Source organism: Pseudocercospora fijiensis (genome assembly GCF_000340215.1).
Source record: "Pseudocercospora fijiensis CIRAD86 unplaced genomic scaffold MYCFIscaffold_4, whole genome shotgun sequence".
NCBI lineage: Eukaryota > Fungi > Ascomycota > Dothideomycetes > Mycosphaerellales > Mycosphaerellaceae > Pseudocercospora > Pseudocercospora fijiensis.
Window position 1 is genome coordinate 500,897 of NW_006921535.1, and position 15,308 is coordinate 516,204.

Consider the following 15,308-nt stretch of genomic DNA (forward strand, 5'->3'; position numbering starts at 1 on the left):
CGTATATGCACAGAAATGTTGTGAAAATGGCAGTAAAAGCAGAAATTTCCCGCACAAGTCTCCTCCCTATGCTTGGAGACGCCCGCCCGGAGGTGTTGCATCTGTTTCATCGGCAATGATCGAAGCCAGCATATCCTGTTGGCACCGAGGTAATAATATAGTGCTCCCACCGACCAGATCTCGGTCACCGCTGTTCTGGTCTTTCATCTGAGCATGCTTGCCCTCACGCGAAGGGCGTGGCACAAAGCACCTGCCAAACACTGGTAAAGTGGAGTGGGCGGCTATATCGCAGCTGCATCTCCACTCGTACCCACCGTGCCATCGCTGCATATCACAGCAGACCGCCGCATGAATGTCCGAAGCTGTGATGCTTTGTTCTCGGTCAAAGATGGGGCCGTCTGTGTGGCTCGTCGGGCTTGGGATCTGCATCGAGCTTCTGCACCACCACGGCCTAAATTCATTGGCTCGTTGTCCCGCGAGAATTGCCTGACGATACCGTGGCGATGAGCTCAGCAAGACTGAGCATTCGACTAAACAGAGGTGGTGTACCGAGATGGCCCGAAGGTGGCGGTCACGGCTAGTGGCAGCAAGGAAGCGGCAACGAGAATCTGGGACTGGTATCACCGGTGCAAGAGTTGTGTGCGCAATCACTGCACATAGCCTGGCGCCGGTCGCCTGTAGGAATCCCCGCGGTCGCCGCCTGCAGTCTCCGGCCTCGATCGTGATGATGCTGGAGATTGTCGAATGGGCAGATTCATTGGCTGTTGTACGTAATTGGCACTACTCGTGCGGATTGGAAAGGGACGAGCTGTACCGTTAGACGTGCTTGTCGCAGATTCGGAGGATATTGGAATGTCGCCAACAGTTGGTGTCTGCTGGCTCAAGTTGGAGGAGCTGGAAGTCTGGCTCGGTGTTTCCTCGCCGCGTAACAAGGCACGTGTCGAGGGCGAGAGTTGCGGCGCCAGGTGGCTTTTCCTGTTGTGTCTCTCCATCATGCTGACCGCCCATTGTTCAAGATCCACAGGCGTACGCTTCGCTGCCTGCAAGAACGGGTCGGTGTCGTACAGCTCCTGAGGTGTAGGTCGCTCTTCTGGATTCTTCATCAAACACTTCGCTATGACGTCTTCCAATATCGACGGGAAAGCATCGCTCTTGGGTAGTTTTGGGGCAGGCTCCAGCACAATCTGCTGTAGCAGGTCAAGAATACCCTGTGGTCCCGACGCCTCCTCTTCGCCATCTTCCGTCGAGACGCTGAAAGGGAACTTGCCAATTGCTAACTCCATCAATGTCAAGCCGACACTCCACACATCGCTCTTGACTGAATATGGGCTACCTTGAATTCGCTCCGGGGCCATGTAAGTTCCAGTACCGACGAAGGTATCGGCAACGCTATTCTCCAATTCTGAAGAAACGCCGAAGTCGCACAGCTTGATTTGGCCTCGGCTGTTTACCAGGACGTTGGAAGGCTTGATGTCTCGATGCATAATTCTGTGGGCCAGGTAGAGGTATTTGAGGCCACCCAGGATAGCCTCGGCGATTTTGCCCAACACATCGACTCGGACGGGACCGAAGTTCTTGGATATACTGTCAAGCGAACTGACCTGATGTTAGCTTGTGTCAATACGTGGAAAGGCCAGGCGGTGTTCTTACCCAACATCCATATACTCCATGCACATAGTCACATCGTTGGACTCATTCATGAAGGCACCGTAGAAGGAGACGATATAGGGCGAGTTGCACTCGTGCATGATCTGGAGTTCCCTGACAATTCGCTTCCGAATTTCCTTCTTCGCCTCGACGTGAATGATCTTCCTTGCCATAACAATATTCCAGCCTTTGTGTCGCACCTTGCTGACAGTGCCGCCATTGCCGGAGCCCAGCTCTTTCATGATCTCTAGGTCCTCGCTCCGCCAATCTGGCCTGAACTCCACGCCAATCTCCAGGGTGTCTGGCCTCTTGCCATCGTTGCCCAGCGCTCCTGGCAATTGCGCATCTTCGTCCGAGGGCACGGCGGGCTTGGCGGGTGCACTGAGAGCAAGACCTTTGACGTTCTTCCTCTTCATCGTCCTCGCCTTGAACTGGTCGGCACTCATCGTGGACAGTATATGTCCGCCTTGGCCGGCGGATGGAGGGGGTCGTGTACAAGCGTATATTCAGATGCGTCGCAGTGGCAGAAAGGTGGGCGGGTGGACAGGTATGTAGTATTGAGGCAGCAGCTACAGCGGATGTTTTGACTCTCGAGACAGGGCGTGCGTAGAAGTAAGGTGTGTGCCGGACAGCGACCAGTGCGCAGGCGTGGCTCAGTGCGTTGAGTCGAGAGGTGAATCAGGTGTCGGCCAATTGGATGCCAGCAGCTGACATGAGAGCAAGCGTGTCGACGTCGTCGAATGGTGGTGGAGCTGGGCGGCTGCGGCTGCGGCGGCGGCGGCGGCGGCGGCTCTCGGGCGATTGCCTAGTTCTATAGGAGGCAGAGGGAGGCAGAGGGGGAGAGGAGCAGCGTCGCTCATAAGATATCAAGAATACTACGGCAGCGTCGAGGGGGTGCGAGTGGGAGCGGTGCGGTGCGGTGCGGTGCGGCGGTGATATGTCGGGCGCGGGAGATTATCATTGGCGAATGCGTACGCGCTAGATGCAGATGCAACAGTCGAGAATCGAGATGCAGATGCAGGTGTCGGAGACCAGGTGGGGCATTATTTTCGATAGTCCTATTCATGGGAAGACAATACGTGCCAAGCGAGGAACGACTGGAACGACTCGACTACCAGTCCTGCAAAGTTGCATTGAGAAGTATTGCCAATTGTGTTGGAATTGCCCGTTCGCCTGCGATTGGAAGGGGCCTGGCCAAAACAGCGTGCTCGCAAATTGACTCGCAATTGACAAAGAGTCAGGCCGACACGAGACAGGGAAACACAATCGATAGGATTTGGCTGGTGGCTTTAATGTGCTGACAGTAACGTCATCCTCTACATGCTTTGGGAAATAACAATTTGTCGTGGCCTGGGTTTATAGGGACGACGCGACCGATGCGACACCGACATCGTTGACGTGGTACACCTAGCGCCAATGCTCCGATTGTGCGAAGTGAATGTCTGAACTGTTTTAGTGAATCAAGGTGACCGTCAAATTTTGATGGAGCCTTTCCCACTATGCCGAAAGCGGAAGTGGCTTGGTCCGCGCTTTCGAGATTCCAGGGTAGGCGCGACGTTCAAACAAAAGGTCTGCACACGACATCCACCACCACGTTCTTTCACCATTGGCGCAGTCGTCGTTGTCGTTGCGCTCGAACGGCCGCCCAGAGTCACGTGATCACCCACATCCTACGTTGGCGACAGCATATATCAACCAGCGATCCGCGACTTCTCGTCCATCTCCTTCACAATCCAATTTGAGAACAGCTAGACGTACCTCAACATGGCCGATTTTTTTGACGACGCCGCCGATGTGGCATCTGGAGAGGAGGAGGAAGAAGAAGAGGAGTTCGACGAGGAGACTGGCGAGCCGATATCTAAAAGCCGCAAATCGAATGGTGCCAATATGGACGACTCGAGTGAGGAAGAAGACGACGATGACGACGAGGAAGCTGCGGCTGCTGTTCGAGAAGGCTTCATTGTAGACGAGGATGACGATGAAGATGTCGATGCCAAGGCGACGCGAAAGCGCGAGAGAAAAAAGCGACGGCGTCAAGAGCGAGAGCAGGAAGAAGAGCTCGATGAGGAAGATTTGGATCTCATCGGCTTGGGCGCTCCAGGCGAGCGGCGCGAGCCTGAGAACAAATTCAAGCGGCTCAAGCGTGGTCACAGGGACAATCGATCTGCCAGCGAGACCAGAGGAGTTGAGGACATCTTTTCTGACGAGGAAGATGGCGATGCAGATGTTGGCGTTGGTCGCCGAGCAGGTTTCGGCCTCAACGACGAGATGGATGACTTCATCGAGCAAGATGAGTTCCCGGACGAAGAAGGAGGCCAACTGGATGAGGACCTGGGTGTCCGAGCGCCGCGCCGAGGTGGTATGCCTGATATGAATAACCTGAAAGATTCTGGTCTGGGCGAGATTGAACTCGAAGACATGATGGGTGCGTTCGGAGATGGCGCAGAGTACTCTTGGGCGCTGGCGGCGGAAGCTCAGATGAACGAAGATGGGCTGGATCCCGACAAGCCTATTGAGTTGCACGACGTTTTTGAGCCTTCTCAACTTGAGGAGCGAATGCTCACAGATCGCGACAACGAGATTCGCGCGACTGATGTTCCTGAGCGGTTTCAGCTCGCCCGAGCTCCCTACAAGGACACCTCTAATCTTCCAGAGGACCAGGCCATGGCACGAAACGCCGAAGAAGCTAAGTGGATCGCGAGTATTCTCTTCCCTCGAAAGCGCCTTGACCCGAGTCTGAGAGAGCCATTCGAGCTGGCTCTCAGACAAGTGCTCCAATTTATGAATGTGGATGACTTTGAGCCGGCATTCATTTTCCAGAATCGAAAGGACTATCTGATTCATTCAGAACAGATCCCGACCAACGGTGGCGGCTACACAGTCAAGGCAGAGAAGCTTTTTACTCAAACAGACCTGTGGGATGTGTTCGAGCAGGATCTCAAATATCGCGCATTTGCTGAGCGACGAGACGCAATTCAGCGCAACGTTGAGCTACTGAAAGAGCTCGAGACCGGCTTTGACGACAAAGTCTTCGACGAGTTGATTCCGGATGCCGCTCAGTTGGATGACTTGCAAGATCTTCAAGATTACCTCAACTTCCAATACTCCATACAGCTCAAGGATCTCAGCATTTCTGAAGCACAGGAGAACGGCGGCCAGAAGCGGTCAAGTGGCAACCGCGGCTTCTGGGACAAGGTTCGATCAGGACCTGCGTATCATTTGGTCCGCGCGATTGGCCTCACTGCAGATCAAATTGCGAAGAACGCTGAGGGTCTTGGACACACCGCTCCGGATGATCAGGGTGAAACGCCAGAGAAAATCGCGGATTCACTCATACGCGCGCCAGATTACATGACTTCAACGTCGATCATTGACGGAGCAAAACTTATGATGGTTGAAGAGATTGTGACAAGCCCACGCATGCGGAAGTACATGAGACAGATCTACTACAAGAACTTGATCTTCGACTGCCACCGGACCGAGAAGGGTCTCAAACAGATCAGTGAAGATCACCCATACTATGAGTTCAAGTACCTCCGCAACCAAGAAGTGCGCAACTTTCTGGTTGAGAGGCCGGAATTGTATCTTCGCATGCTGAAAGCTGAAGCCGACGGTCTCGTAGAAGTCCGTGTCAACCTGAAGCAAGAAAAAGACATCAGGGCCAATCTTGAGGCTGCTATCCAATCCGACAACTTCTCGCAAGTAGCAGACGCCTGGAATGAGCTCCGAAGAGAAATCATCCAGTTGGCGATGAAGAAAATGCACAAGCTCATTTCCAAGGGCGTCAAAGACAACCTCAAAAATGAGTGCGAAAATAAGATTGCGGGCTACTGTCGAGATGCTTTCACGACCAAACTGGATCAAGCGCCGTACAAGCCGAAGGGCATGGAGCTTGGCACTTGCGCCCGTGTGCTTGCATTGTCGAACGGAGCTGGCAATCGCTCAGATGCCATTTGCTGGGCGTATGTCAACGAATCTGGAAACGTCTTGGAGAATGGCAAATTCACAGACCTGCGGCCCGGCAAAGAGGATAAGTACATTCCTGAGGGCAAAGACATCCAAGCCTTTGTCGAAGTCGTGGAGCGAAGAAAGCCTGACGTCATCGCTGTGTCCGGCTGGTCTACAGAGACATATCGCCTCTACCAGGATCTAAAGGAGATCGTCAAGAAGTATGAGCTGCGTGGCGCACCTTATGAAGATCCAGACGAGGATAGGGAGGTGTCTGACCCTCTGGAAGTCGTCATCCCTCAAGATGAAGTCGCTCGACTTTACTGGTCTACGCCTCGAGCAGAGACAGACCACCCAAGCCTTCCGCCGCTCGCTCGATACTGCGTCGCGCTTGCACACTACATGCAAAATCCATTAAAGGAGTATGCAGCGCTCAAAAGAGACATCGTGTCTGTCACATTCGATCCGAATCAGAACCTTCTGCCGGAAGACAAACTACGGCGCTACCTGGAGACGGCCATGGTTGATATTGTCAACCTCGTTGGTGTCGACCTCAATGAAGCTCTCAACGACCCTGGCACGCAGAACCTGCTACCTTTCGTTTGTGGCCTTGGACCTCGCAAAGCGGACAATTTGATCAAAGCCGTGGCTGCAAATGGAGGCGAGGTGACGAACCGCAATGATCTGCTCGGGATTGGCGAAGTCAGCAAACGTCCAGCTGTTTCTCCCAAAGTGTTCCATAACTGTGCTAGCTTCCTTTATATCACATGGGAGGATGATCAAGAAGCCGACTATCTCGACAACACCAGAATCCACCCTGAAGACTACGAGATCGCTCGCAAAATGGCCGCTGATGCCCTCGAACTTGACGAGGAAGACATCAAAGCGGAGCAAGAGGAGAATGGCGTTAGCGGCGTTGTCCGGAAACTGGTGAAGGATGAGCACACAGACAGGGTCAATGATCTTGTGCTCGAGCAATACGCTGAGCAGCTCGAAACGCAGTTCGGTCAGAGAAAGCGTGCCACCTTGGAAACCATTCGAGCTGAACTCCAGAATCCTTACGAAGAGCTGCGACGAAACTTCAACTGGTTGACGACAGATGAGCTCTTCACACAGCTGACAGGAGAAACCCGAGACTCTCTACAAGAAGGCATGATTGTGCCGGTGTCTGTCAAGCGCACGTTCCCCGACCATATTGAGGTGAAGCTTGACTGTGGTATTGATGGTGGCATCTCAGAGACCGAATATCCCGAGGAAATGGCTGCGAAGCGCATCGAGCCACGCCAAATGTGGACTCAGCACCAGGTCATTCAGGCCAAATTGACGTTCATCGAGCGGAAGAAGTTCACGGCACAATTGACATTGCGAGAACAGGAGATGAAGACGCCATTCAAGCGGGTATTCGATCATGGTATGGAGGAGTGGGACGAGCAGCAAGAAGAGCTGGACAAGAAGGAAGCCAAGAAGGCTGCCGAGAAGGGACAAGCTCGACACCAGCGTGTCATCAAGCATCGTCTATTCAAGCCGTTCAACTCCATACAAGCCATTGAAGCGCTCAAGACACAAGGACGCGGCGACTGCATCATTCGACCATCATCGAAGGGATCAGATCATCTTGCTGTGACCTGGAAGATTGCCGAGGATGTGTACCAGCACATCGACGTTTTGGAGCTCAACAAGGAAAACGAGTTCAGTGTAGGGAAGGTACTCAAAATCGGCAAGTACACATACTCTGATCTCGACGAACTCATCGTCTTTCATGTCCAAGCCATGGCCAAGAAGGTCGACGAGATGACCAACGACGAGCGCTACCAGTCCGGCACGAAGGAAGCAACAGGTAAGCGCCCTCGACAATCCAACACCGGAAAATACGTTACTGACAATATCATTCACAGATCAATGGTTGACCACCTACACCGAAGCCAACCCAAAACGCTCGATGTACTCCTTCTGCATGTGGCCAAATTATCCGGGCCACTTCTACCTCTGCTTCAAAGCTGGACAGGAAGCTCGGCTGTCGCACTGGCCTGTCAAGGTCATTCCACAAGGTTTCGAACTCAAGGGTAATCGGTATCCTGATATGCGAGCTTTGAAGAATGGCTTTAAGCTTCTGATGCAGAATGCGACGAATGGTGCTCGTCGCTAAATAAGGCAGCCAGAGATTTCGCATTCATTTTGGCGTCAAGCAACGTTGGGGTTGGCATGGGCGAAACAGATTGTCCCCACGCCACGGACAGCATAGCGTTGTACTACTGTACCATTATTCATCGGCAGATTGCAATTGCATAGGAAAGAAAGGAAGAAAAGCTCTCTCTCGCGCACGCGCGATATTCTTGGGTTTATAGAACGTTGAATGTAAGGCATGACATCCTTTCATGAGCATTCAAGGACTTCATTTGAATCGATGCAAGTGGCTGCTCAGCTTTGCAAAGTTGCACAGCACGAGCTGAGGTTGATCACACAAGCGCCTTATCACAGTGCAGGAGCAACCCGCACTTTTCAACAACGAATCTCGATCCGCGCAAACGGTGCCTCTCGTCTTCCACATGAGAGCTTTCCAGAACAGGATCACTGAATGTGCATCGAATCGCGGTTACAGCTGACGATGTTCCTGTTTGTTGTAGTGTAGTGCATTAATCCTGATTTTTGAACTTGACTTCGTTCTCAAGAAATGGGTTTGTAATAACTGAGTAAAGGTTGCTCTTCTGATGCATACGTCTGATGCCGCAAAGTGGTATCGTAAAAGTCAAAATGCATATGCCCGCTGATACGCTTCAATGTCTCGCCGAAGTGGAGACCCAGGTTCGCCGTGTACGCCGTCTATACATCTGCGAGTGAAGTGCGAAGATTACCGCCGTAAATTATGTTGCTGCGAGGAGCTCCCAATTCATCACCGCCTGAAATTTCCAGGCATTGGGGCTGGTGGAGGAGTTCCACCACCGCCTCTGCTCCTCCGGCGTTCTCTTCTTCGTTCTCGTGGTGGGTCTCGGAATTCTACGCTGTCTCTTCGCTCTCTGATCTTCCTTGTCCCGGGCTCTTTGGGAGGTCCAAACCTTGGGTCTATTATGCGTGAATCTCTTTCGCTGGGAAGCTGGAAAACGATGAGACCGAAGTAGTAGTCCAGGACCTCAGGGTACCGCATGCAAGATGTCCGCCAGTCTTGATCCACGCCTTGCTGCAATGCCGTATTGGCTTGGTGTATTTGCGAATGTATGAGCTGGACTTGTGCAGGCTGTAGAGGCGGCTGGCCATTGAATCGGCGATAAAGTGTGTAGTATGGGAGAGATTCGAGGTAGTTGCGATGCGTCTCCATACGCATTGCGCGTAGCTGGTTGAATGTGGAGATGATCTGGTTCCGAGCATGGTTCAACACCCATTCGCTACAATTGTGTCAGCCACCAAAGGTCTTTATTGACCGCTCCCAATGTTTCTCGGCTATGATCTACCGTATTGCGTTCAGTCCCGCCCATCTTTGCATGGCTTGCGAGAGTGCCAGCTCTAGTCTTTCGCCCTCATGAGGACACTCCGGGAATGGCGGCGCACCGCATATCGCGCAGTTGGCCTCCACCGGCGGCGTCATATCTGCGAGAAGCCCAACCATCTATAGTCTTCTTGTCACGGTCGAATGGGAGAGTTTTTGAGGTCGGTGATCTGCTACCGGCAGGGTCGAAGCATAGTGGGAGGATGAGTGAGATTGAGGCCAAGCCAGGAATGGAGTATGAATACTCGGTCTTTCAGGAACAGGACTCGAGAAGTGATGGACAGGAAGGAACATGATGTTAGAGGCCGTGACAGCATCGTGGCATGGCGGTCCAGTCCGCTAGGGAACTAGCAAATGCTAGGACCTGCACAGCTTGTTCGCGTGTCTCCATATAGGCTCGTCTTCACGCTGCTCCGCTGGCCGTCACCGGACGCTCGTCGCTCTGCGGGCTTACTTTCGGGCGGTGTATAGCTTGCATGAAGAGCGTTTCTTGATTGGGCGCGGCATGCAGTATGCGCTGTCAGTGGAAAGGAAGCCCTGCTGACATGCCGTTATCAAGCACGAATATGGCTGTGAGATGCCAGTAGATGAGTCCTGACACTCGATACAGTGCCAGTCGGCAGGTAGAATATGCTGGTTGGCGAGGTGTATAGGTGTGTCGTGCAGATGGATGCCCTGTGGACAGGGTCATTGCTTGCCAGCCACGAGCGAGGATGAACGAACGACACCTAGGAGGTCTATCGTCGCTTGTTCTGTACGTGGTCGAGCTCTTACATTGACAAGCCTGACATAACGTATGCAAGGAGGCTTTCGTGATGCCACCCACCTCGTTAGCGCGGTGGGAAGGGCCGCCGCTAGCTGTTTCCAGTAGATACCAATCGATTAGTAGTTAGTTTAGCATTGATTAGAAAGCGGCAACTTCCGCGAATCTCGACAGCCAACATTCCCTCAGGCCGACCCTCGCTAGACCCTGACTTGGCGGCACTCAGCTATTCGACTAGGCTTCAAACCACATACTTCTACATCAGTATATTCTGCTACAATACATTGCCTACAAATTTGGAATTATAGAACTCGACGCTGCGATTATTTTAGTGCAAAAATCAGTACAATTGCATCGCTATAGAGCGTACAGTAATTCGTAGAAGTATCGATGTAGAACGCTGAGATGCTTACAAATCCACGCTAACGAACGGCCGGAATCACGAAAGCCTCCTTGCATACGTTACATGATAGTCTATTGAGATATCCGCTGGCATAGAATATTGGGCATGGGCATGGGCATGGGCATGGGCATGGGCGTGGGCATTGCTTGGCCGCTCGATGCATGCATTGTTTACATCAAGGAACAATCAGAGAAAGGCCTGGCTATGGCACGGCTACGGTCTTTGTCTCTATGGAGAAGTTGTTCCACCTCCGCAAACGTCGACGTGGCCGGCCTTGGTACAGTAGAGATGCCCTGGCCACTTCACTCGCTCGAGCGGTCGTTCGGGTGGAGTAGGAAACTTCGTCACATGCAGCAAGGTGCCATGCATCCCCTCATCCTGGCCTCGGCGCACTTTGCAGGCGCGGTATTTCGAAGACGTCTTCGGCCTCTTCACCGCTCCAGCTGCTTTCACTCAACAACAACTCACATCAAATCGCTTACCTGCGACTCTGCCGTATCCACTGACCTCCTGCTGCCTTCCACATGGAATCAGTATTTATACTCAGCATTTTCTCGCTATTCGACGATCAGTCGCACCCACCCATACAGTGAACTACCATCGCCGTCGCCACTGCCCGTCTTGCCACGTTGAGAGGCATAGCGCCGGAAATCTCTTAGCTCCATCGTATTCTGCGAACCTACTGCAACCAACGCCTAAGATCGATCGCCGCCATGCGCGAGAAAGACCTACGAAAAATCGCCCTCGAGAGCGGCAAGACTGTGTCGCGCAAGGCGCGCTCAAAGGAGAGCACTCCGCCCATTAGCCGTGGCAGCTCTGCACAGCCATCACCACGCGGCTCGCGCATAGCCAGTCGCCAAGGCTCCGACGACGAGAGCGAGCTAAGCGACACCACGGAATGGAGTACGAATAGTATCGATGCGCTTGTTGCACCGTCAGAGCTCGATGATGGGCCAGGCGACGCTTGGGCGGCAGAACTCGAAGATTGTATCAATACCTTGATCGATCGCAAGCGCACCTCAACAGAAGGTCGCGAGCAGTACCTGAGCAGATTCAACTTGATTTTGACTCGACACTATGCGCAAGAAGAGCTTAAGTCGAAGATTGACGACATCGTGCCAATACTCCTGAAAAGCGTTAAGAGCGGTCAGAGTGAGCGCGAGGTCATCCTGGCTCTGAAAGGGCTGGCTTTGATCATCATCACCGAACCTTCTGAGACTGTTTACGATACAGTACAAGGTATTTTCAAGTCAACCATCAACGACTCGCAACATGGTCCTGCCAAGGTCGCTGCTATCCATGCGCTGAGCATTGCAACTTTCTATGGCGGGGCGACAGTGGAGGAAACCGAAGAGGTCATGCAATTTTTCTTGGAGATCGCATCTTCTGATGGAGCCGTCGTTGAGGCAGAAGACGATGCTGAGGTCGTAGTGGCATCTCTCGGGGAATGGGGTCTGCTAGCTACTCAGCTCGACGATATGGAAGATGCCACAGAGGAGGCGATGGATACCTTTGTCGATCAGCTCGAGAGCAGCGACGTTGGCGTTCAAATTGCAGCAGGAGACAATATTGCGTTACTCTACGAAAAGAGCTTCACTGAGGCCGAGTCAGATGATGAGCCAGCAGATTCAGATGACGAAGATCGAGCAAGAGGCCCACGCATGATCAAGCGATATACGGTCTATCGACAGGAACATTTACTTCAGCAACGACTTGAGAAACTTGCGAAAGGCCACTCCAAGCGTGTCTCGAAGCAGGATCGCAAGAATCTGCATATAGAGTTCAAGGACATACTGAACACTGTAGAGAAGCCAACACGAGGCCCTCGATACAGCACAGCTCTTGACGAGGAAGGCCGCGAATATGGCTCTCGCATGAAGGTGACCATTCATGGAGGTGGAAAGATGTCAATCGACAAGTGGTGGAAGCTCCATAGGCTGAGTGCCCTGAAGCGTCTACTTCAAAGCGGATTCATGGTGCATTACGAGCACAATCAAGTAGTCTTCGACAGTTTACCTGTCATTGTTGAGGACAATTAAGAGCTATCCTGAAAGCGTGACGAGGGAACGGACTATGTGGTTATGAAGTGACGAGAAGAGCGGTGCATTGTTCGGCGATGAGATTCCGCTCTGGCATCTACTAATGAAAGCAATTCCATATACATTATCAAAGGCATTGAGTATGGATTTCCGTGGGCCAATCTTTCCTGTGCCTTGGACAGCGACAACGGCAGTCTTCCCTGCTTGTACGTCCATATGCTTCAGTCTAACAAAAACCATAATGACCTCGAGTGCGTCATCCCAACACTTTGGATGTGACTTCTGGGGATGCTAGTTACCCCACCTACTGCGTTGGCAAGAGCACAAAACAGCCGGGCCGAAGGAAAGCGTCCTTCTCTCTCATACGACGTCTGATCAAACAAGAATATCTCCAAACACCTCGACCGACGGCAAAACACGTCTACATCACCGGTATGGCGCTCAAGATGGAGGCCATGTCCTACATGGCGGATGGACTCTGCAGTTTCAAAGATGATCAAGGTACCTATAACACGCATTAATTCTCGTCAAAAAAAATGCATTACGGGTGTTCACTTGTCCTCGCTCTTCTACCTGGGTAGTCTGAGCAGACATTTGATCTGAGATCATACCGTTGGAACCTGAACAGGGTAAATCCTGCGATAGGGACAATGCAATCCTCCTTCACTTCCCTTTCTTGTGACGAGCTTTGGGGTGTATTGACTTTGGCAGCACTTCCAACGTGAGATTTCAAGATGTCTACTGACAAGATTACGTTCTTGACCAACTGGTACACTGGAATGATTGCTGGGCAGTAGATCTTTTGACTGATAGAAGAAAGGCACGCTACGCCATATCACGCCCCATTGTACCTCGCTCAGGCGAAGGGATATTTCAAAGAAGAAGGGATTCAGGTGGCTCTTTTGGAGCCGAACGATCCAAGCGTAGGTCTTGCTCCGAACAAGTTAGAGAGCTGAGATGCTGATGTGAACCAAAGGATGTCACCGAGATCATTGGAAGCGGAAAAGTCGACCTTGGTTACAAGGCCATGATCCATACTTTGGCAGCCAAAGCCCGTAACTATCCAATTGTGTCGATCGGATCACTCCTCGACGAGCCCTTCACCGGCGTAGTCTACCTCAAAGACTCCGGCATCACCACCGACTTCCGCACCTTGAAAGGCAAGAGAATCGGCTACGTGGGAGAATTCGGCAAAATCCAAATCGACGAACTAACCTCCCACTACGGAATGTCACCATCCGACTACACCGCCATTCGCTGCGGCATGAACGTCTCCAAAGCCATAATCAAAGGCGAAATCGACGCCGGCATCGGTCTAGAAAACGTCCAAATGGTCGAACTCGCCGAATGGCTCTCCTCTCAAGGCCGTCCCAAAAGCGACGTCCAAATGCTTCGAATCGACGAACTCGCCGAACTAGGCTGCTGCTGTTTCTGCTCAATCCTCTACATCGGAAACGAACCCTTCATCTCCAAAAACCCAACCAAAGTCCAAGCCTTCATGCGTGCCGTCAAACGCGCCACAGACTTCGTCCTCACCGATCCAGAACACGCTTGGGTCGAATACGTAGACTTCAAACCGAGCATGGGAACAGCGCTGAACCGCAAAATCTTCGAGCGATCTTTCGCGTACTTTTCCAAAGATTTGAAGAATGTGCAGCGCGATTGGCAGAAGGTGACCGCGTATGGGAAACGTTTGGGCGTGCTTGAGCAGGATTTTGTCCCGAATTATACGAATGAGTTTGTGGAGGAGTGGACGGGGGAACAGGAACAGCTTGATCCTGTGGGTGATCAGAAGAGGATGGTGGAGTTGCAGAAGATTGTGGCTGAGGAAGGTGGGTTCCATCGTCTTGATGTGAAGCGTGTCGCTGCGAGCGCTTAGGCTGTGGTGTGGATTCTTGGTGGAGGATCATTAAGGTGGTGTGGACAGGGAGTATATTGCCGAAAGTGGTTAGGTGTTGACGGCGCTCTTCATGTGCATGATTCAACTCACGCGCTTCCACTCATTATGGATATGATAGGATTGAGTATGTGATTCAAACACATTCCGTAGCTTATACTTGTTGAAAGCTATGCTAAGCTATCGAAATTCAAGTCCTCATCATAAAACATTTTCATCACCTCGAGTTGAATCCAAGTCGCACGCTTCTTCAAGCCTCATCTCCAATCTACTTTGACTCTCGCTCCTTCACAAGCTGCCAGATATGCTCATTGAAGAACCACTTCTCAAGTCCCTTCTCGTCAATAGCATCAGCTCCAGCCACTGTACCAAGACACACACCATCTCCCGCGCCGCAAAGGCATTCGAACGGCCTATCCATATGCCATTCAGTCGAAGGGTAAAAGAACGTCAAAGCATCTCCAGGCTTAACATCGCGATCCCTCGCCACCTTAACCTCGCCTGCCAGACCAGCGGGCGTGAGATGTTTCGCTTCCTCCCCCAACTTCCCAGAAGGTGGCTCGGTGGGATAATTGCCATCAGCGTCTGGAGCATAAGTGTGGACTTCGAGGGATGGTGCACAGGAGTGATTCATGTACAGTAAAGCGCTCCGCGGATCTGTCTGCGTGGTTGCGGAAGTCTGGATTGTTTTCCAAGAGGCCTTGGGTTGAGGGACATGGGAAGTGATGAAGGCGAAGTGGGAACCTGCAGGCGCTGAGATTTTGGATACAACGCAGAGACCGGCTGGGGTATGCTCGAAAGCGACCAGATCTTCTAGGCCATTCACGCTAAGCTCGTATGCGGATTCTTTGCTGTGCAGGTCGGTGACAACATGGGGAGTTTTCGTTTCTTTGGAGTTGGTCATTTTTGGCGGTTCGTTGTTGTTGATGTTGCAATTTATCGAATTGCTTTGAGTAGGAGGCAGAAGAACTCTGGCACAAAGTCCATGGGCTGCCTGATCGAGGGATGTGTGGTGAGAAATTGAGGAAAGGGCAGATCTGGGAAAGATGTGGATGCTGACAGCGCCTCAGGAAGAGATCTGGATAACCGAGGCTTGGTGGAGACTTCTTAGTAGAGTACCGACGGTCTTT

General features: G+C 52.2%; 6 protein-coding genes across 6 annotated transcripts; 3 read left to right on the top strand and 3 right to left on the bottom strand.

Moving 5' to 3' along the window:
* Nucleotides 1-890: 890 nt before the first annotated feature.
* MYCFIDRAFT_98666 (uncharacterized protein) lies at nt 891-2,093 on the bottom strand (the record flags this gene model as incomplete). The annotated part of the gene is made up of 2 exons (XM_007927893.1): nt 891-1,596; nt 1,651-2,093. Coding segments are annotated over 2 exons (1,149 nt in total), but the record flags the coding sequence as incomplete, so codon positions are not given.
* Nucleotides 2,094-3,411: 1,318 nt separating this feature from the next.
* Nucleotides 3,412-7,741, top strand: MYCFIDRAFT_135751 (uncharacterized protein; the record flags this gene model as incomplete). The annotated part of the gene is made up of 2 exons (XM_007927894.1): nt 3,412-7,432; nt 7,491-7,741. 2 exons carry the CDS (start codon nt 3,412-3,414, stop codon nt 7,739-7,741), a joined length of 4,272 nt encoding a protein of 1,423 aa, XP_007926085.1.
* Nucleotides 7,742-8,485: 744 nt separating this feature from the next.
* On the bottom strand, nt 8,486-9,175 carry MYCFIDRAFT_187954 (uncharacterized protein; the record flags this gene model as incomplete). Its single annotated transcript, XM_007927895.1, has 2 exons — nt 8,486-8,975; nt 9,042-9,175. The coding sequence occupies 2 exons, from the start codon at nt 9,173-9,175 to the stop codon at nt 8,486-8,488; spliced, it is 624 nt and encodes a 207-aa protein (XP_007926086.1).
* Nucleotides 9,176-10,724: 1,549 nt separating this feature from the next.
* Nucleotides 10,725-12,423, top strand: MYCFIDRAFT_211101 (uncharacterized protein). Its single transcript, XM_007927896.1, has one exon. The coding sequence runs from the start codon at nt 10,956-10,958 to the stop codon at nt 12,279-12,281; it is 1,326 nt and encodes a 441-aa protein (XP_007926087.1). The 5' UTR covers nt 10,725-10,955; the 3' UTR covers nt 12,282-12,423.
* Nucleotides 12,424-12,658: 235 nt separating this feature from the next.
* MYCFIDRAFT_203329 (uncharacterized protein) lies at nt 12,659-15,173 on the top strand. Its single transcript, XM_007927897.1, has 3 exons — nt 12,659-13,050; nt 13,102-13,204; nt 13,258-15,173. The coding sequence occupies exons 1-3, from the start codon at nt 13,016-13,018 to the stop codon at nt 14,158-14,160; spliced, it is 1,041 nt and encodes a 346-aa protein (XP_007926088.1). The 5' UTR covers nt 12,659-13,015; the 3' UTR covers nt 14,161-15,173.
* MYCFIDRAFT_163973 (uncharacterized protein) lies at nt 13,263-15,173 on the bottom strand. The gene has a single exon (XM_007927898.1). The coding sequence runs from the start codon at nt 15,080-15,082 to the stop codon at nt 14,447-14,449; it is 636 nt and encodes a 211-aa protein (XP_007926089.1). The 5' UTR covers nt 15,083-15,173; the 3' UTR covers nt 13,263-14,446.
* Nucleotides 15,174-15,308: the final 135 nt, after the last annotated feature.